The sequence below is a fragment of the Panulirus ornatus genome, chromosome 23 (assembly GCF_036320965.1).
Source record: "Panulirus ornatus isolate Po-2019 chromosome 23, ASM3632096v1, whole genome shotgun sequence".
Lineage (NCBI taxonomy): Eukaryota > Metazoa > Arthropoda > Malacostraca > Decapoda > Palinuridae > Panulirus > Panulirus ornatus.
The window spans coordinates 23,594,989-23,617,984 of NC_092246.1; the positions used below are offsets into that span (position 1 = coordinate 23,594,989).

The window sequence follows — 22,996 nt, forward strand, 5'->3', positions numbered from 1 at the left end:
CAATTTCTTTATATAACAAAATAGATATCAATCACGTTGTAAAAAATGCAACTGCTAAATAATTCGATTTTCATAAAAGTTATCAATCACTTCCGTGCTTTTAACACGCCTGTGTCCATTGTGAAGAGAGAGGTCAGCACATTCGAACACATGAATGAAAATACCATTTGTCTTCAACATCAACAGAGGACACTTGTCAAATGGATATTTTGCCATTAGACTTATTCCCTCGTCGTTGAGGGAGGTGCAGAAGAATCAAGACTCCAGGCGACATCTTGGGAACTTATATTTTACTTTAAACATGGAATGTATGAGGTAGATGGAAGACCGTAATTCGTGAGGCAAGAGTTGCCTTTATCATTATATATATATATATATATATATTCCATAGTTTACTTTTGATAAACGTTTCTGAGGAATGCGAGATCTTGTACGTTGTCACTAAAGTACAGCTTGCCATCTTTAGTGATGTTGATGTATTGGTGTAAATAATGGCTAACGGATAAATATCCTATAGTATCTTTTATGCTTAGGCAGAGAAATTAGATTACAAGTGGTTGAAACTGATATCTGACAGAGGAAATATTGTATATGATATTAACGATATCTTTCATAGCTGGTCTGCAAAACGTCAATGTTGGGAAGAATAGGGAAGGGCTTGGAAGGAAAGGAGAACTTTGAGGTTGTGCAAATGATCCAAACAACCTACCTGGTTTAGGCTCCAGTTTCTTAAGTTACTTATGCTTGAATCCATAAAGTATAACCCAGATAATGTATTAATTCAATTTATTGACACCCACCCTTCATGAGAAATTCACCTGCAGTGTCATCTACCCCCGCTGCTTTACCGCACTTCGTTTCATGAAAGACATTACCACCTTTTTCCTCTTCATCAAACCACTTACCATGATATACAAATGTACAGTTTAATGTCACGGGTGCTGGACAGGTGGAGTGTAGAATACCAAAAGATGAGAGTGAATGAGGCCTGGGAGTGGGTAAGGAATAGGAGCACCTCTTACATATGTGAGAGAAGTGTGTGGCATGTGGGAAGTGGACAGGTGAGAATGGGTGATGAGTAATAGAATGACGAAGTTAAGCTGCTTGTGAAAGAGAAAAGAGATGTGTAGGCATTATTTGCAGAGAAGGGTTGAAGGTGATGGGGAGATGAATAAGAGAAAATCAAAAGGAAGGTACAGGAACCAAAAAGAGTGCAAATGAGAGTTAGGGTGAGCTAGTCAGGGAGACACGAAAATATTTTAGAAGGATGTTCTTTGTGTGAGAAAATCAAAGTCAAAAGAGAGCATCAAAGAAGGGGAAAATAAGGAAGTGGGCAACAGGGAAAATTGAGTTGAGGGGGAGATGGCTTGCGTATTTTGAAAGTTTTTTAAATGTGTTCAGTGATAGGGTGTCAGATGTGGGTTGTTTTGGACCTGGATGTATGCAAAGTGAGAGAGTCATGGGAAGTGATTTATTGGGAAGAGAGGAGGTAAAAGTCTTACATAAGATGAAGTGAAGTGGCTGGAGTGAATGAGGTTTCAGTTTAATTTCTTGAGAGGAAGTGTTTGTGTTGTTAATTTGTTCAGATTTTCATTGAATGTTTGTATGAGGATTGTCAAAATGTCTGTGTAGTGCCAATGTATAAAGGCAAGGGGAACAAAAGTGAATATTCAAATTTCAGAGGAATATGTTTATTAAGTGTACTGGTAAGTTGTGTGGAAGAGTTGTTTGAGAGGGTGGTGGCAGTCCTTTCTGTGGGATTCCTTTAGACTCAAGAAGCTGGTTACATCGACCAGGCAGGAACACAGGTCACAAAGTGTTATGATGTTTGCTTGTCTATATGAGGAGAGTGCAGTACAACTGAGGAGTAAATGTTCAATATGTACATTGTGATAATTACAGCTTGGGTATGAGGGGTCTTACATATCATAAGATATTTGTAATGTTGGAGTGGTGGGTGATGTCCAGAGCTAAGATGGGAAAGAGAAATTTGTACATGTCTGAAAGGATAGTTTCTGATGGTTGTGTGTCAGGTTGGGTGATGTTTAAGATTGAGTTGGGAGGACAGTTCTTTAGTGCTTGTTGGGTCATTTCGATTTGTATAAATTTTGTCATTCTTGTATTGTTTGGGGAGACATATGTGAGTACTAGTTTCTGAAGTGTGAGGTAGGCATCAGTGTTTTATCCTATTTAGGGTTGGTTATTGGATAGGGAGTGGTTTAAGTGAAACAGACCTAATGCTGTTACAAAGAATTTGCCATGCAAATTGAGATGAGATTGTATTGGAAATATTTTTGTTTCATTATGTATCAATATATGTGTATAAGCACTATTGTTGCAGTATTTCAAGCAATAGGGACAGAAATTGCATGAATCTCAGACATACAAATTTCAGTTTTATGATTTTACAGTATATAAAAGGGCAAATGAGAGTTGGGGTGAGAGAGTATCATTAAATTTTAGGGAGAATAAAAAGATGTTCTGGAAGGAGGTAAATAAAGTGCGTAAGACAAGGGAGCAAATGGGAACTTCAGTGAAGGGCGCAAATGGGGAGGTGATAACAAGTAGTGGTGATGTGAGAAGGAGATGGAGTGAGTATTTTGAAGGTTTGTTGAATGTGTTTGATGATAGAGTGGCAGATATAGGGTGTTTTGGTCGAGGTGGTGTGCAAAGTGAGAGGGTTAGGGAAAATGATTTGGTAAACAGAGAAGAGGTAGTAAAAGCTTTGCGGAAGATGAAAGCCGGCAAGGCAGCAGGTTTGGATGGTATTGCAGTGGAATTTATTAAAAAAGGGGGTGACTGTATTGTTGACTGGTTGGTAAGGTTATTTAATGTATGTATGACTCATGGTGAGGTGCCTGAGGATTGGCGGAATGCGTGCATAGTGCCATTGTACAAAGGCAAAGGGGATAAGAGTGAGTGCTCAAATTACAGAGGTATAAGTTTGTTGAGTATTCCTGGTAAATTATATGGGAGGATATTGATTGAGAGGGTGAAGGCATGTACAGAGCATCAGATTGGGGAAGAGCAGTGTGGTTTCAGAAATGGTAGAGGATGTGTGGATCAGGTGTTTGCTTTGAAGAATGTATGTGAGAAATACTTAGAAAAGCAAATGGATTTGTATGTAGCATTTATGGATCTGGAGAAGGCATATGATAGAGTTGATAGAGATGCTTTGTGGAAGGTATTAAGAATATATGGTGTGGGAGGCAAGTTGTTAGAAGCAGTGAAAAGTTTTTATCGAGGATGTAAGGCATGTGTACGTGTAGGAAGAGAGGAAAGTGATTGGTTCTCAGTGAATGTAGGTTTGCGGCAGGGGTGTGTGATGTCTCCATGGTTGTTTAATTTGTTTATGGATGGGGTTGTTAGGGAGGTGAATGCAAGAGTTTTGGAAAGAGGGGCAAGTATGAAGTCTGTTGGGGATGAGAGAGCTTGGGAAGTGAGTCAGTTGTTGTTCGCTGATGATACAGCGCTGGTGGCTGATTCATGTGAGAAACTGCAGAAGCTGGTGACGGAGTTTGGTAAAGTGTGTGAAAGAAGAAAGTTAAGAGTAAATGTGAATAAGAGCAAGGTTATTAGGTACAGTAGGGTTGAGGGTCAAGTCAATTGGGAGGTGAGTTTGAATGGAGAAAAACTGGAGGAAGTGAAGTGTTTTAGATATCTGGGAGTGGATCTGGCAGCGGATGGAACCATGGAAGCGGAAGTGGATCATAGGGTGGGGGAGGGGGCGAAAATTCTGGGAGCCTTGAAGAATGTTTGGAAGTCGAGAACATTATCTCGGAAAGCAAAAATGGGTATGTTTGAAGGAATAGTGGTTCCAACAATGTTGTATGGTTGCGAGGCGTGGGCTATGGATAGAGTTGTGCGTAGGAGGATGGATGTGCTGGAAATGAGATGTTTGAGGACAATATGTGGTGTGAGGTGGTTTGATCGAGTAAGTAACGTAAGGGTAAGAGAGATGTGTGGAAATAAAAAGAGCGTGGTTGAGAGAGCAGAAGAGGGTGTTTTGAAATGGTTCGGGCACATGGAGAGAATGAGTGAGGAAAGATTGACCAAGAGAATATATGTGTCGGAGGTGGAGGGAACGAGGAGAAGAGGGAGACCAAATTGGAGGTGGAAAGATGGAGTGAAAAAGATTTTGTGTGATCGGGGCCTGAACATGCAGGAGGGTGAAAGGAGGGCAAGGAATAGAGTGAATTGGAGGGATGTGGTATACCGGGGTTGACGTGCTGTCAGTGGATTGAATCAAGGCATGTGAAGCGTCTGGGGTAAACCATGGAAAGCTGTGTAGGTATGTATATTTGCGTGTGTGGACGTATGTATATACATGTGTATGGGGGTGGGTTGGGCCATTTCTTTTGTCTGTTTCCTTGCGCTACCTCGCAAATGCGGGAGACAGCGACAAAAGAAAAAAAAAAAAAAAAAAAAAAAACTATAGATATAAGCTTAGGGACCAGAGCCCTGTAGGGTTACAGAGGAGAGCAGAATTCTTTCCTCCACCATTCTGGTGATTGAAGATTCTATAGGTTAATAATGGTATGATATATCAGCTGGATATTTAAACAGATGTGAGAAAAGTTAGATTTTCATATGATGATGGGAACCAAGCTTTACATGATCCTCAGATGATTTGGAGAACCATTTAAGGGTTAGCTGATGGTGCCTACCATGAAGTTGATGTCTGTCTCTGAGCATTATGAGGCAGGTTGGTGCCAAAGACCAGGTTACGATGATGTCTTCTCCAAGTGGAGGTTATTTATTGGTGGGTTGGCAGACTAAGTCTTGTTAAGTCACTAGGTTGCTAGCACTTAATTAGAATTTGTTGAGGGGTTAGAGGCATTCACTTTACCAGGCGGCAGAGGTTTAAGAGATTCCTAACCCCTAGGGATCCTGCAAATTCTCTTAAAGCTCATGGGACACCACCCTGGAAATGAAGATTTTATTCTTCAAAATTTACGTTTCTTTCAGGTTGAAAATGGAAGATTACAAGATCCTACATCAGTTGGGATCAGGATCTTATGGTGCTGCACACCTAGCTCTTCACATTCCTTCTAATACTAAATGTGTTATTAAGGAAATTAATATCTCCGAGATGTCCCCCAAAGAACTTGAAGAAGCAAGGCGAGAAGTAGAGGTGAAGTTTCATTTCCTAAAAATCATTTGTTTTCCTTTTTATTGTTATTGTTTTAGAGAGGGACATCATAGGTATTGAGTTGTTTTAGACTCTGCTAAGTCAGGTAAGTAAATAGGGCTAGAATTGTCTCAGATGTAATGAACGTATTCCACACAAAAAGGAATTAGTGCTTTGAATGATGAAGTATCTCCTTACAGGAAAAGAATCAGTAGAATCTGAAAAAGCCTCCCGGTCTTATAAAGGTATAATATGGTGGTCCCAAAGATAGATTGGATGTTATGGGGTTGGCAGGTATATTGACTGTCTTGACTAGTAGAAACATGAAAGGAAATAGGAAAGTCATAAGGACGTATGGAAAGCAAATTAAGAATTTGTGTTTTAAAGGTGTTGAACTTATTAGTCTTTAAGGGAAATTATCCAAATTTGAGTTTACAGAGACAGTAACTGTAGTGAAATGCAGATTGAACAAGAGTAGATGAGATTGATATGAAGGAATGAACATGTAACCCTTACAGCAACATTGTCTTGAATTAAGGCAAACATAGTTTGGTGCTGTTATCCTTGGTTAAGGCAACTTGCTTTCATGCCACATATTGAATTACGTGCACTCTGTAGGATTTGTCGGTTGGCTATAGGTGTGCACTCTGTAGGATTTGTTAGTTGGCTATAGGTGGCAACCCAGACAAAGGATGAGTCACTGGGGTTGCCTAAAGGCCTCAGCAACCAACTTGTGGCCACAGTGAATAGATGTGCAGCTTTCCTAGGACTCACCTCATCTGTACCACTCACCACTGCCCATAGTACCCTCCGTTGGGCCCATACCACCTATAGAACCCACTGCTCTGTTCATGCCATTTGAAGTGCCCACCATTGTGCTCACACCACCCCTACTTAGAATTGGCCAGTACAGTAAAAAAAAATTTTTAACTAGTTATACATAACTCTTAATTCATAAGAAAAAGTAATATTTTTTGCATACTTAGTATTGGTCAGTCTAGTATGTTTTCCCAAACTGGAAACAGTTGTCTTAATTCATAAGAAAATAATGGTTACTCTAATTTTTTTGTATCTTTTAGAAAAAAATATAAGAAATGCTTTTCCTGTTTTTTTGCATATGGGGATGATTAAAAAGTCAATTACAAACCAGAAGGGTTAAGATTTTGGCATAAGAGTGACTTGGGTCATTGAAAGGACCAGGATGTTAATGCAGAAAGCATAGTATGTTGAAGTTTCTGGAGTGGATCAGATGCTGGGAGATACTAAAGTGCTTTTATGCAGTAAGTGAGAACATAAGAAAGCAGTATTTCTGAGGAGTAGATCAACTCAATGATTCTTCTGCAGCATGAAGGAAAACATGCAAATAGTTAATGTAATGATTACCAGGGTTAATTAAGGATATGAGGTAAAGTGTAAGCACTGTCGTGATAGAAATATGATTGAATGATGTAGTAAGAGGTGAACAAAGAAGATATATGTAAGTTTATGATTGTGTGCATCAAATGCAAGAGAATGTAAGAGGATGAAACATTAGAAAAGTTTTTCTTTTTTCTTCTAGCCAACATGGCACAGGTAAAAATATACTGTAGTAAAGGCCATCTCAGATAAAAGGAACTATGAAGGGCATGCAAAAACAATGTACCATTAAAGAAATTAACTTGAATTCCTCAGGAGTTTGTGGACATGTTTCTTATAGATGGAGAGATTAAAGGAAGAGGGAAGAAAAGAAGGAAAAGAATTCCACAACTTTGCTGTGTGAGTTAAGGATGAAATGAAGCATTTCTGGAGGAGTTTGAATGACTGTATATATTAGTTTAGGATGAGAAAGGGGATTGTAATGGGTTATATGAATGCGAAGCTAGGATGTGATGATGCCTGTTCCCATGGGGAACTTCCTTAAGGGGATAGCCACAGCAAAAGAGATTCCATAACTGGTGAATCCAGTGCTGCTTCTGAGCCTTTAGTGCCTCACTCTAACAAGCTGAGGGCAACTCTAGTGCAGTGTTTTCAGAGGCTCCTACCTTTTGTTCCAGTTGACTACTTTTACTTAATGTGTCTTCCTAATGTTCCAACCTACTACTTATCCCTTATGCTCCCACCTAATGTTTCTAGCAACTACTACCTAATGCTTTTGTTTAATGTTCCTAACTACTAATTCTATCTATTGCTCCTATCATTTTGCCTATTTGCAGTGCAAGCACATAGTGCTCACCATTGGAAAATTGAGATTCACAAAGAATGAGTAGTGTGATTTAAGTGTTGGCAAGTGTTATGTGTGACAAAGGGAGATTATGTGTTTGTGGACAGATGTGGATGAAGCAGAAAGAAAAGTCATTTACCTGGGTCAGGGGAGTGCAACTTGATAACCACAACGATACACATATGACCACTGTGATATACATGTTATTGACTGTAGTTGGCTTTTCTGTTACAAATTACTGATACTTTAAAGCAGTCACATAGGATATTGATTTAACCACAAAGTAATGTATACATTCCTAATTTCTTCTGATGTTTGCAGGTTCTCTCAAGCTTATCACATCCATATATTACACAATTCCGGGCTTCATGTGAAGAAGATGGTAGTTTATTGATAGCCATGGATTACTGTGGTGGTGGGGACCTTCACACTATCATCACAAAAAGAAAAGGCATCCTTTTCCCTGAAGATCGGGTTCTAGATTGGTTTGTGCAACTCTGCCTTGCTGTAAAATACATCCATGATCGGAAGATACTACATCGTGACATCAAATCACAGAATATATTTCTTACAGATGATGGCAAGGTTCGGCTTGGAGACTTTGGGATTGCTAAAGTTCTGAATAGCACCTCAGATCTGGCAAGAACTTGCATTGGCACACCATATTATTTATCCCCTGAGATGTGTGAGAATAAGCCTTATAACAACAAGAGTGATATTTGGGCCTTAGGATGTGTTTTATATGAGATGATGACACTTAAACATGCTTTTGAAGCTAGTAACATGAAGGCACTTATTCTCAAAATCATTAGAGGTATTTATCGACCTGTTCCTCCTCGCTATAGTCGAGATCTTCGCTTGCTGCTTAACCAGATATTTCAACGAGATCCTAAATCCAGACCTTCTATATCGGTTATTCTTCGTAAAACATTCATTTTGAAAAGAGTGTCTCGTTTTATTTCAGGATGTGAAGAGGAAGAGTTAAAAGCTTCTTTGATAAAACGGAAATATCCTTTACCAGCTTCAGTTCGAAAAATCCCAGCAACAAGACGTCCACATGATGTAACAGATCCCTCAGCAAAGTATGGAGCAAGTCAGGCCCTTGGTAAGAGGAGCACTTACAAATCTCCCATAAAATCATCTTCAAGAGTTTCAAAGCAAGCAATTTATGTAAAGAAGCATGTTGGGGTGTTTCATGGTAAGATAGAAAAACTTAGCCATGACCACCGAGGTAAATATTCAAGTGAGAGTAGTCTTGTATCAAAACATGCTGTAAAAGTTGAGCCAGAAAGAAACCGTGAGAAGAGATTCCAGAGGAGATCAAAATCTGTACCTCATGCATTTAAACAAAGTAATTTGAAATCCCAGCAAAAAAATGCAAAAAAGAAGCCACCTTCACCAGTGAAAGTCCAGCTAATGTTAGATAGTGCAGGTTTTCAGAAGAATAATGAGTTGGATCCAAAAAGTAAAGCTTGTGGAAATATAAGTAATTTAGATCATGAAGAATCCAGTCATTTACATAGAGCTCAAGGTTGGCTTGTTGATAGATTTTTGTCAAGGAAGTTAAATGCTGCCTGCAGCAAAAGAAAACTTGTAGAAGCAATGAGGCCAGTGGATTCTTTTGAGAGTGAATTTGTCCCAGTGACTGAGACTGCACAGAAACTTGTTTCTGGAGCAGAGAGTAATGTAGACAATATTCTTCAGAAAATACAGTATGGAAGAGTGTGGGTAAGTAAGGTGGATCATCCCCATTCTTGCTCAAAAGCTTGTATTAGATCAGATAATGTATATGTTTCTCAGGTTTGTGAAACAAACTGTAGGCATTTGGATCACTTTGAACACACTGTCAATAACACTAGTACATATATGGAAGAGACGAGTCAAAAAGATGCAAAGGAATTAGCAAACAAAACCCTGAAACAGCAAAATGAAAATAGCGATGATGATTATGAAGACATTCCTTATGTTTCAACAGAAGAAATGAGGGAGGTAATGCAAGAGAAAATGAAGAAACTGGTGCTAGAACGGACAAAGAAGATGAACCAGAAGGTCTTAGAGTGGCGTCAGTGGGCATATCAAAAAGAAAAACTGGAATCTTTGACTGATAAAGATAAAGACATTCTACTTTCAAAAAGCATGGATAAACACAATGTAGACTGTGATTTAGAAGAAAAACTAGACATCATAACTAATGATAAGTTTTCTTCTTTTAGGTCTCCATGTGGGAGAGAAGGTGAATTAATTGTTAAAGAGTGTGAAAATGCTCTTCATAACACCTTAAATGAATCATTTAGTATACCAAGGAATAGTAAAGGTTACAGGTATGTACAAAATGCAAATGTTGATGGGAATGTATCTTCAGAGACTAAACATCTTATGAATAGTACTTCATCTGCTGGAATTGCTGAGAAGGATGATGAAAAATTACATGGGTCATTAGTTCAGAGAAGGATAACAGGAAGTATATTAGTAAATCCCCAAAATATATGTAATCAGCAAAGTAATACTGGCTATGTAAATAACTCATGCATAGGCCTGCCCAGTGAAAACCAGGAAAAAAAAGTTTTAGAAAACATTCCATTTTGCCATTTAGATACTTATGAAGGGAAATTTGATAATGGTGGTGTTCAGATCCGAGAGGGTATAGGTAATCAAGCTTTTGCAACTAACGTTAATGATATTAAGGCATCAGCAATTGTTACTTTACATCACACTGAAAAAGGAGGTACTGATGAGTGTACTATCCTTCAGGACTCCCCTAATTCACACCAAGTAACTCCAAGCAAGCGTGCACGTTGGGGAAATATTTGCACAGCTGGCCTTGAAAACTCTCCTTTAGAAACCTCTGGTTTAGAAATGGAATCTACATCTTCTTCAGATTTTGTAGTTGTTTTTAAAGAAGCAGGTGAACGTAAACAGTGGGGAAAGAATTGTAAAGATATTTTAAGTGTTTTATCTGAGGCTCAAATTGTAGAAAGTCCAGTAAGTCAGAAAGTTGAGAAAAGAGGAGAATACAGAGTAAATGATCCAAAAATTAAAAATGAAATAATTTTTTGTAAGAAATCTTTGGGTATATCAAGTAAACCTGAAATATTAAACTCAACATTCACTGTTACATTGAAGGAAAGTTTAAATGGTTCTGAAGATGCATCAGACAGATTCAACTCAAATTCATTCCAGGATGTTAAAGTTACGCACGATAAGAAAGAGGAAAAAGTGATTGATCCATCGGTTCTGGCTCAACCTATGTTAAATAGTACATTCGAAATTAGAAAGGATGAAGCTGTCAGTAATAATGATTTAAAAGATGAAATCAAAAAGCATCAGAATAGTACAAAAACAGTAGAAGGAACATGCAGTGATAGACAAGTCAGTAGTAACAAGTATTATGACAATAGCGATTTTAATACAGCAGTGATTCACAAGACCAAAGAAAAAGATATCTCATCAAAACACCTCAGTTGTGTTCAAGAAAGTAATGATAAAGAAATAGAAAATTTATCTGCATTAGCAAAAACAAATGATATAATGAAAAACCATAATGATGTAAAGGAAACTGATCAGTCAATCACTAATGACGAAAAATTAAGTCAGCAAACTCTCACAGCAAATGAACATTTTGCTGCAACATACACAATTCCCAGTGTAGAATGTGGTAACGCACAAAAAAAGACAAAAGGTGGCTTACTTGGTATGTTGCGCTTACACATGTCACCTCAGCCAAAAAAGAAACACCAGATGACAGTGAACAGTGGTTCCAGTGCTTCTAGATCAGCATCAGTAATTGAAGAAAAGATTAATAAGAGAATATATGATTCAGGGCTTGGTACATCTAAGGAACGGACTGCTCTAACTTCAATAAAAAAGAAGAAAATCAAGTCGGGCATTGTTGGAATTTTACAAAGGCTGTCTTCCAGGCATGATATGAAGAACTCGGAGAGTAACAGGTTTATAGAAAAAGGGAGTATTGAGAGCACTGAAGAGTGCATGAAGTCTGACAGTAATAGTAAGTCATCAGGAGCCTGTTATATAGGTGAATTTCTTACAGTTGGATCTAGAAACAAAGAAAATTATATGACTAAGCAGACAGGTACTTATGACAATGAAGAAACCAGTGATGAAAATTCCGTTCACAAAGTTGTAGAAAATGTGAAGTGTAAATCTTTCAAAACTGAAAGTATTGACACGAGGGAAGGATCCACAGGAAATGGTAGTTACAGTACTGACAATGATCAAAGATTAATGAAAAACAATAAGTGTAGTGAGGAAAGAGAAATCTTGCAAAGTGATAGTCATACATCTGTTTTAGATATAGAAGTTGTTAACACACAGAATTTTAGGTCCATTGACATGATTGGTAGTGAGGCTAAAGAAATGATACCCTATGAAAACAGATTGGGTGATGAGGAGGAAATGAACTCAATGCTTTTGCTTTGTAAGAGTGATTTTTTGCCTGTTGTGAACTGCAAGGATGTGTCAAGTGATAGTGGGTTAGACACCCAAAAGATGAATTCTACTAACCAAACATCTGATAATTTTACCAGTTACCCACAAACTGTTTATAAGTATGTTAGTAATTTTGGCAAACCTGTTTCACCCAACATAAAAAGGATGTATCCTGATAAAAATGAAGGTGAGGAAAATACATTACCTGGACTAGGGGAAACTGGTTATTCAACAGTGAAGACATTTTGTGAACCGTCACCTGTAACTCAGAGTCATTGTAGTGAAATGGAAAAAAATATTGATTGTATTGAGGGCTTAGCTCACTCAATTTTAACTGATGTCTTTGAAACAGCAAAGAGAATTGTGTCAGAAGGTACTGGAAAAAGGAGTGAGGAAATTAGCCCAGTATCAACAAGCAACATTCAGATCTGTATGACCTGTTCTGGTGAAATTAAAGATCAAGATTTACTACAGCAAAATGTCAATAATGGATTGCTCAGTTTTGGTCAGGTAGTACAACATTCTTCACATGGATCAGGAAATGAAAATGCACTTGGATTACCAAGTGGATCTTCACAAGCTGAAATGTGTGAAAGTAGTGAATGGGATGTCAAAGAGACTAAGAATATGCCAAGAGACTCCATTTTAAGGAATTTTCCTGTAGTACTTTCAAAAGAAATTATACCTGAATTAGAATCACTTGGTAATAACAAAAGTTATGTTATTAAAGATGACCTTCCACCACAACAGAGCAGAGAAGAAATGAAATTGGCTTGCACTGCATTCAAATCAAGACCCACAGTATTGTGCATTGGTATTAAGAATAGCAGCAGTTTTCCTGATTCTACCCTTTTAAGCAGCCCTAATACATTACAAAATTCAAAAGGCGAAGATGATGGTAGATGCAGAAGTGAAGTTTTGGAAACAAAGAGCACTAACTTAGAACTCACCAGAAAGCAGAGGTATCATCTCACACAAAGTTTTGGTCAGCCATGGGCACAAAATGATACCCAACATGAGTGGCCCAGGAAAAGTATCCATTTAAAACAAAATTCCTCAGATGTCAGTGAAACAAAAGCTGGAATCAGATGCAAAAATAATTTTCCAGCTCATCACAGAGAAGATATAAACACAGAATCAGATGAGGAGAATGAAGATTTAGCAAACCTTCGGCAGTCTATGGAACTCCTTCTTAGCTCTGAAAAACAAGAAAGTGAATGTGATCGCAGATCACTGATTTCTTCTTGTACTTCATCAGAAGTATGGCATTTAGGTAGGTACTCTTCTAATGGTGTATCTCTCTAGAGTTCATTGTTTGGTACACACATTTGTTTTATGTATCATTTTATTTGAGGGATCTGCTTTTGAGCTTGAAGAGTCTTAAGAAAATTATGTAGACATTTATAAGTGTATTTCCATGTATATTAGGGTGTTCATATTGTTTTATTATTATTAAACATAATAACTCCAGAACCCCTTCTCCTAGAGTTCCTGTAGCTTGAAGGCTGGTGTTGCAATCGGCATTAGGGTATGGATGGATTCCTTTGAAGAGAGAAATTCTTTGAGATTGTCCTTTCATGAAAAAGCCTAATCAAAGGTGACTTTTCACTTATGGGATAACCATAAATAGGAGGAGTTCAGCAACACCTTTCAGAAAGTAGTGTAGCCATGTTTGCTTGATTGATCCATTTTTAATCCATGGAGATAATGACACTAGTCGTCCAGCTGATATATACCAGCTCAATTAATTGGTGTTGGGTGACACTGTTTTGAATAAGATGATGATAGACCTGAAGCCAAATAGTTGGTAAAATTCAAGCAGCTGTTTGCTAAGGCCTTCCAAAATACCATGTATATAATGTTTCACATGCTGGGTTAGCACTATGTTTACACTACTGTGTTGGAGATCATGCTATAATCATTGTCTAGAGGGTGGCATCTGGAAGAAACAACAGTCAAATGATGGCTCCCTATTAAGATGCAGGCAAAACATAATTTCTTCATGCCACATAACTAATTACTGTTTTGAATGAGATTGCAAGACAAAGGTAGAAGTTTGATTGTCTTGAAAAAATACTTACAGGGATATCAAGATTTATGTTACATTCTTGAATATGGTCATGTAAATCAAAAATGAATAAATCATATTCAGCTGTTGATATTATTATTATTATATATATAGCACGTCGACCCCGGTATACCACATTGTTCCAATTCACTCTATTCCTTGCACGCCTTTCTCCCTCCTGCATGTTCAGGCCACGATCACTCAAAATCTTTTTCACTCCATCTTTCCACCTCCAATTTGGTCTCCCACTTCTCATTCCCTCCACCTCTGACACATATATCCTCTTGGTCAATCTTTCCTCACTCATTCTCTCCATGTAACCAAACCATTTCAAAACACCCTCTTCTGCTCTCTCAACCACACTCTTTTTATTACCACACATCTCTCTTACCCTTACATTACTTACTCGATCAGACCTCCTCACACCACATATTGTCCTCAAACATCTCATTTCCAGCACATCCACCCTCCTGTGCACAACTCTATCCATAGCCCATGCCTCGCAACCATACAACATTGTTGGAACTACTATTCCTTCAAACATACCCATTTTTGCTTTCCGAGATAATGTTCTCGACTTCCACACATTTTTCAAGGCTCCCAGAATTTTCGCCCCCTCCCCCACCCTGTGATTCACTTCCGCTTCCATGGTTCCATCAATTTATTTTATTTATTATACTTTGTCGCTGTCTCCCACGTTAGCAAGGTAGAGCAAGGAAACAGATGAAAGAATGGCCCAACTCACCCACATACACATGTACATACATAAACGCCCACACACGCACATATACATACTTATACATTTCAACGTATACATACATATACATACACAGACACATACATATATACACATGTACATATTCATACTTTCTGCCTTCATCCATTTCCATCGCCACCCCGTCACTCATGAAATGACCCCCCCCTGGCGCATGCATGGTAGCGCTAGGAAAAGACAACAAAGGCCACATTCTTTCACACTTAGTCTCTAGCTGTTATGTGTAGTGCACCGAAACCACAAGGGTAAGAGGAGGGTGAAAGGCGTCCAAGGCATAGAGTGAATTGGAACGATGTGGTATCCCAGGGTCGACGTGCTGTCAATGGATTGAACCAGGGCATGTGAAGCATCTGGGGTAAACCATGGAAAGTTTTGTGGGGCCTGGATTTGGAAATGTTTATACATAAAACCATGAGGAAAATGAAACATGATACATTCTCATGTGTAGTGTTCCCATTTTCAGGGTAGGTACAATAATGAGATACAAGACTTTGAACAGTCATTTGATAAACAAGGAAGAGGTGAACCTAAGATGCCATTGGTAAACAAGTGTTTCCAGTTGGTGGTGTTCAGATCTGGCACCATGCCTCTCATAAGATATTATTATGTGGACAGGACTGGGAACATATACAAATTTTGCCTGTGACAAAGCTATCAAATTTGTATAGACCTTCACTGATTCTCATGCTACAATTGTTAGTGTATTTAATGATAGAAGATTCAATAATATTTCTGGTGGTAAAGGACTTACAGTTGATAAAAGAATTAGCAGTACTCAGTTTTCATTTTTTTATGTGGAAGATGTGATTGCTAACTCCATTTTAGATACTTAGTCAGCCAGCTTTGTCTTATTGTACCATCTGGTGTTGTAATCACTGTGAGGTGAAAAAGGTTTAGATCAGAAGGTGATTATTTTTACTGATACTTATAATACTTATAATGTGGCCTTTGTTGTCTTTTTCTAGCGCTACCTCGTGCACATGAGGGGAGAGGGGGTTGTTATTTCATGTGTGGCGGGGTGGCGATGGGAATAAATTAAGGCAGACAGTATGAATTATGTACATGTGTATATATGTATATGTATGTGTGTGTATATATGTATGTATACGTTGTGATGTATAGGTATGTATATTTGCGTGTGTGGATGTGTATGTATATACATGTGTATGTGGGTGGGTTGGGCCATTCTTTCGTCTGTTTCCTTGCGCTACTTCACTAACGTGGGAGACAGCGACAAAGCATATAAAAAAAAAAAGAATAAATACTAATAATTTTCAGACCATGATGGAACTGTGGTATCCGGTGGTGGTGGTGTGTATGGTTGGATTGAAGAACAGAGAGCCAAATTAGAGGATAAACTTGGATTACAGCTCTTTATGAAAGGTTAGAGGAAGGAATCCTGTTTAAGTATATCAAAGTGAAAATATTGGTAATGGATTTGTTATTATGGTCACTTTAAGGGCTTCTGTAATTTGAAACTTGAAGAGTTTATAGTTGCTCTTAATTTTATGTTTACTGCAGTTGCCTTTTATTTTGAGAATGTTGTGTAAAGCAGTAGTTTCCTCAGTGAATGAATAAATGAATAAGATATATTGGTCTTATTATAGATTTGATGACATAACATTTGTTTCCAGCATATCATCATTTAGATGAAGCCCAAGAACGGGATGGATGTGTGGTTGGAGAATCTCTTAGTGAAGTGGAAGAGATGTTAGGAACAAACAATTGCCACCTGGCCTATGACATCCTTCAATTAGTCATTGCTGAGGCTGTGTACCACAACTAGTTTATGATAAAGACAGTTGATTAATCAAGATATCCATCAAACAAGTCCTGCAAGATATGAAGTTTAAGGACGGCATTACCATGAAGGTAACCTGCAGCAAGTAAAGACTTTGAATAACTTAGCTCAGGTACCCGATATATCATGTAGGACATTTTTTTTTTTCATTTGGGAGAAAATCAAATGAACTTTAGAGTTCATCAATAATTGCAATCAGCCAAGTTTATACATCCAGTTCCCATGTTTCTCTTAAGAATAGCAAGGTGGAAGATTTAACATATTAAACTTCCCTTTTTAAATGCTTTTTTTCATACTTATTTGCCATTTTTTGCATTTGTGAGGTTGCACCAGGAACAAATCAAGGAAGGTTGCATCTGCTTATATCCATTCTCTAGCTTTTGTGTAAAATTCACCAAAATCACAGCCACCCTATCCACAGCCCAGCTTTGAAGACTTATCCATGGTATCTTCTGACAGCTTTGCATGCTCTGGCTCATTCCATTAACAGCATGTTGATATACCCTGGATCAGTCCATTAACTGCATGTTGCTTCCCTGTATACCACATCACTCCAGTTAACTGTCCTGTGAATGCCTTTCACCCTCCTGCATGTTCAGGCCATGTGTATTCTAAATCTTTAATTTGGTCTAAACCTCTGTCATACCTTTCAATATATACTCGATCAAACCACCTCACACCACATATTGTCCTCAGACATTTCATTTCCAACACATCTACCCTTCTCTGCACATCCTTATGTATTGCCCATGTCTTGCATCCATACAACATCACTGGGACTACTATACCTTCAAACATACCTATTTCTGCCCCCCCCCCCAGATAACAGCCTTTCTTTCCACACATTCCTCAGTGCTCCCAAAGCCTTTGCCCCCTCTCCCACCCAATGACATTTCCACTTCATGGTTCCATTTGTTACCATGTCCACTCCCAGGTATCTAAAACACATTGTTTCCTCCAGATTTTCTTCATTCAAACTCACACTCAAACTAACCTGTCTCTCTGCCCTTTTAAATCTAACAATCTTGCTTTTATTCACATGTACTCACAACTATTGCCCTTTCTCACACACTTTCCCAAACTCAGACACCAACCTCCGGAGTTTCCTTCTTAAATCAGCCACCAGTGCTGTGTCACTAGCAAACAGCTACAACTCACTTCCCAGGCCCCCCTCACCCTTTACAGACTGCATACTCACCCCTATCTCCAAGATCCTTGCATTTATTAACCTCATCACCCCATCTTAAACAAATTAAACTGCTGTGGTAATATCGCTCTTTTTGCCATATATCAACCTGTACCTGAAACAACTCACTATCCTCTCTGTTTACTAATACACACACACCTTATAATCTTGATAAAAACTCAGTGCTTCTAGTTCTCTTCCTCCTAAACCATATATTTGTAAGACCTTTCACAAGCGATCCCTGTCAACCCTATCATTTACTTTCTCTAGATCCATAAAAACCACTTACAAATCCTTCTGCTTCTCTAAGTGTTACTCACACATTCCTTAAAGTAAACACCTGATCCACACATCCTTTACATCTGACACCACAGTGTTCCTCCCCAGTGAAATGCCCTGTACATGCTTTAACTCTCTCAGTTATCACTCTACCATACAGCTTATTAGGTACACTCAACAGACTTATACTTGTGTAGTTCAGACACTAATCTTTGTCTCCATTTCCATTACACAATGGCTTTATACATGCATTCTGCCAGTCCTCAGGCACCTAACCATGACCCTTACATACTTTGAAAATCCTAACCAGTCAACAACACAGTCATACCTTTTCTTAAGAAATTCAGCTGCAGTACCATCTACTCCAACTGTTTTACCACATTTCATCGGAAGCATGGCTTTTACCACTTCTCTTTAAAATACTACCCATGACTCTCACTTTGCATACCTCCCTACCTTAAACACCCTACATTTGCCTTCCTAACTTCAAACACACTCAACATTCCTTGAAAATACTTAATCCATCCCTTCCTCATCTCATTTACTACCTGTTACCACTTCCTCATTTTGCCCCTTCACTGATATCCTCATTTGTTCTCTTGTTTTTCTCCCACTATTAACCTCTTTTTAAAACATCTTATTCTCCATGAAGTGTACTTATACTCACCCCAATTCGTATTTGCCCACTTTTTCAATCCTTGTACCTTCCTCTTGACCTCTTGCTGCTTTTTCTTGTACATCACCCCGTCATTTTCCCTTCTTCACTGAAATTGCTGCCCACATCTTTCTTTTCTCTTCCTTTAGCAAGTTTACATTGTCATCTCACCACTCAGTGTCCTTTCTCACTGGCCCTCTTCCCACCTTACACATGCCACACACTTCTCCTGCACATGTTAGCACTGCTTCCACATGTTTTTTTTTTTTTTTTTTTTTTTTTTTTTTTTTTTTACTATTCGCCATTTCCTGCGATAGCGAGGTAGCTTCCATATGTATCTCCCATTTTTCACCTACTCCCCTTGCTTCATTTATTCTCACCATATGCAATTCTACACCCATAACTAATTGATTAGTTATAAATTTTTCAAATATTTTATTTTCTATGATTATTACTTGAGGACCACTTGTATGGGACTCATGTAGTTTTGAGGCTGTGCTCCATTTGGAATTAGGGCAAGATGGGGTACTTTAGAGTGGGAAGGTCTTCAGCAGTGCTGTAATGTTCTGCAACTTTTCCCCCACAAAGTTACCACTTGCAGGCACATTCTGCAAATAGAGTGATTGATTTGAAGCAATATTGGACTGTCCAGTATTGTAGTTGAATGAGAAACAGTAGAGACAGTGATTACTAGTAATAGGTAACTGTTTTATATCCAGTTCAAGTCAGACACTCATCTGCCTCAGCTGAATATCCTGTTCATGTGTGATATATTTATTATGAAGTCTCATTTTCAAATATTTTGCTGTTTACAGATGAATTAATTCCCTGTAGCTGATTATATTTCATTTACTGATTATATTTTATTATACAGGAGCATTTCAGTGTAAATAGTTGATGAGTTAATGAAATAATTTTAGACTTTTTAAAAATTTAGCCTACCAGTTTACAGTATTTTGTCTTTTGATGTAGATAGTCAGTATTCCACACACATTCAGGAAAACTTCTTAGTGCATTTCAGTCATGCTCCACTGAATTTGAGTATCTTTATGATAAGTGTAATCATATTGGACAATTACAGTCCAAGTATGGATATGATATCATGATGATCCCCAGCTTAATTAGGGGTTCATTCTTCTCTTTGAACTTGTTTTGAATTTGAGTGTCATTTTGCACCTCATGAGACATCCACTGGGACACATTGCATATGGAATTGTGTTCATTCACCAATGCAACTCAGGTTTTCAGGCTAATGTTATATTGCGAATTAGTATAGATTTAGCCATTATTCTGTGATGACAATATTGTACATATTACTACAAATGAATGCTTTGTATATAGACATATATTTATTATATTTAGTATGCATCTGTGTATTTGCATTATCATCTACATACATCACTAGTGTGCAGCTGTATCTCGTTTTTTTTCGTTGAGTAAAGTTATATGAAAAATGGAATTACTCGAGTCTCTCCTGCATGTCATAGATGACCAAGATGAAGTGAGTGGGAGATGAAATTCCTTCCTTCCTGTATTACTTTCTAAAGGAACGAACAGAGAAAGGTGCCAAGATTGTTTTTCCCTCAAAGCTCTGTCATGTGCTGTTGATGCTACTTGACTCATGCATGAAGTAATAAACATTTAAAGAAAAAATGAATGGGAATGAATAAAGGCAGACAGTGTGAATTGTGTGCATGGGTATATATGTATGTGTCTGTGTGTGTGTATATATATGTGTACATTGAGATGTATAGGTAGGTATATTTGCGTGTGTGGACAGGTATGTATATACATGAGTATGGGGGTGGGTTGGGCCATTTCTTTTGTCTGTTTCCTTGCACTACCTCGCAAATGCGGGAGACAGCGACAAAGCAAAATAATACAAAAAACAAATAAACTTGAGCTTATTTTTTATAGCACTACCTGTGGAAATTATAATTTGAATATGTTCTCTTTGTTTCAGTAAAATCCACATGTTCCTTTACCTCAGAGTTTGTCAAAATATATGATGCTGTCTTTTCCCTTGCCTTCATGTATATAAATCACACATTAACATAATGCTTTACAGTGCAAATATATTTACCAAGAAACATAGACTATTAATTGTGTGTTTGTTATATGCTCATTTTGAAAAAAATTTCTCGTCTTTACAAAAGTTTAGTTGAAGTGTTTATTTACCTATTTTTAATTATCTGTTTATACTGTATGGGGAAGGAGTTTATGCTCATGGGTCCCTATTCCGAGTCATTGTTTATCATATGGAAATTTATGCACACTCTTGTTCTTATTTAAAGTTTTGCACAACATCTCACATTTTCCATTACTGTGGACTTAAGCCTAACTTTAACTTGTAAATGGCTTTTGATTAGTTCTATCCAGAATGTTTGAATTTCAGTGTTGTCTCTACAGCTACATACATAGTTTTGCACCTCTTTTTTTCAAAGCAAACTTTGCTCTTCCCAAAACATATTTCATTCTCTTCCTTACTTTATAACATTTCTTTTAAATGCCCAGGCAGGTTGCACCATAATTGATGATAAGCTAAATTAGATGAGGTTTTTGGCTACCCTTCAAATCATGTTGGACATGCAGTCAAGTTGAAAATTTTTGTGTATTAAGAAATGAGTGTTTATGGTCTTCCCCTCTCCACAATGATGATATGTGAAATGCATTACAAATAAAATGTAACTTCAGGCATGTAAGTTGCTGCCTTACTGATTTTGAATGGGATCAGGAAACAGACAGTTTGGTGTTGTGCTCATTTATCATGTTCCTCAAACATCTTTCATTATTTTTAGTTAGAAACTAACCCCCCCCCATACTACCTGGTTTAAGAGTTAAGGCAGCTGATTGTGATCTCTCAGCGTAATTCTGTGGGTTTCAGATAATTTTAGTGGGATGTCGCAGAGGCTTGCTTCCAAGCCAGCAAGCAACTTGATAGTCTTTGAGTATCATTGGAAAATACAACACTAGGCATTTTTGCTTATTTATATATGTTGAACAAGGTGAATTCCAAACAAAGAAACTGTGCTTAGGAGATGATTTATCCATTGTTTTTCAGCATTTTGATGAAGGATCATCCAGGTTATGGCCAGCCTTGGTAAATTGCTGTAATGTCACAGAACTGGCTGTTGTAATGCATTCTTTCCATGAGAATGTAACTGTTTACTGGCATTCTAGAAGAGGAGTTTTCTTTAAGATGTAGTCCCACCGTAAGGGTTGATACTTTTGTTTAGTGGTTACTTGTAGGCCCTCCACATCTTGGTGAGGCCATGCCTTTAGTATATACAAGTGTTGTCTGTACTCACCCCTTGCTCAAGAAGCCCAGGCTAGCTTTAAGCAAAATGAACATGCACTTTGCTGGTATAGAATTGGATGTTTGTGCTATTGTGCTGATTTACTTTCATTTACGTTAGGCATTAGATATTCTTACCCATTAAGACTACATCCTCGATTAAACTTTTCACTTCTTCTAGCAACTTGCCTCCCACACCATACATTCTTAATTCCGTTCATAGAGCATCTCTACCAACTTGTATAATTGTACATAAAGGGATAACGTGATCAGCCTACAACTAAATTTCACTCATTTGAAAACAGATATCACCCAACTGTTCTCAACAGTCTAAGGCTGGGTATATCTTATGCATTTTGCTTAATATTTAAGCTCATTTAAGCTCCAGTATATGCTAAGGAGGAATATTAGACTGGAACATTAGGTAGTAGGTAGGAACATTAGGTGGGAGCATTAGGTAGAATTATTAGGTTTGAACATTAGGTAGACACATAAGATAGATGTAATTGGTAGGAACATTAGGTAGGAGTCTCTGAAAACATTGCTAGAATTGCTCTCTTGTGGCGGCCCATTAAGGATGAAGCACCAAAGGCTAAGAGTGGCACTGGAGTTCACACATGAAGAATCTTTTTCCTTGGCTACCCCCATGTGAGATTTTCCCGTAGGGAATGGGTGTCAGAGATACGGATAAATATATGCTATGTAGATGCACTTGTGTCAGTCTTTGTCTGTGTATGTTTTTGCCAGAATTTCCATGGATGTCCTTGTAATGCAACATGTTATGACACGTGGTTTTATGAATATTGTTTTTCATGGTAATCGTTTACATCAGTATTTCTTTGTCATTATTTTTATTATTATTCTTTCATTTCTTTCATACTATTCGCCATTTCCCGCGTTAGCAAGGTAGCGTTAAGAACAGAGGACTGGGCCTCTGAGGGAATATCCTCACCTGGCCTCGTTCTCTGTTCCTTCTTTTGGAAAATCAAAAAAAAAAAAACGAGAGGGGAGGATTTCCAGCCCCCCGCTCCCTCCCATTTTAGTCGCCTTCTACGACACGCAGGGAATACGTGGGAAGTATTCTTTCTCCCCTATCCCCAGGGATAACTAAGGAGATGGAGTGAGTATTTTGAAGGTTTGTTGAATGTGTTTGATGATAG

General features: G+C 38.0%; 1 protein-coding gene across 1 annotated transcript; it reads left to right on the plus strand.

The window, feature by feature from the left end:
• Window positions 1-140: 140 nt before the first annotated feature.
• Window positions 141-21,566, plus strand: LOC139756927 (uncharacterized). The gene is made up of 5 exons (XM_071676865.1): window positions 141-315; window positions 4,969-5,134; window positions 7,653-13,050; window positions 15,899-16,003; window positions 16,255-21,566. Exons 1-5 carry the CDS (start codon window positions 155-157, stop codon window positions 16,404-16,406), a joined length of 5,982 nt encoding a protein of 1,993 aa, XP_071532966.1. The 5' UTR covers window positions 141-154; the 3' UTR covers window positions 16,407-21,566.
• Window positions 21,567-22,996: the final 1,430 nt, after the last annotated feature.

Coding starts and splice junctions, on each gene's coding strand:
- LOC139756927 (XM_071676865.1), top strand. CDS start 155: ATGAAAATACCATTTGTCTTCAACATCAACAGAGGACACTTGTCAAAT. Junction 13,051..15,898: donor ATCAGAAGTATGGCATTTAG/GTAGGTACTCTT, acceptor AATAATTTTCAG/ACCATGATGGAACTGTGGTA. Junction 16,004..16,254: donor ATTACAGCTCTTTATGAAAG/GTTAGAGGAAGG, acceptor ATTTGTTTCCAG/CATATCATCATTTAGATGAA.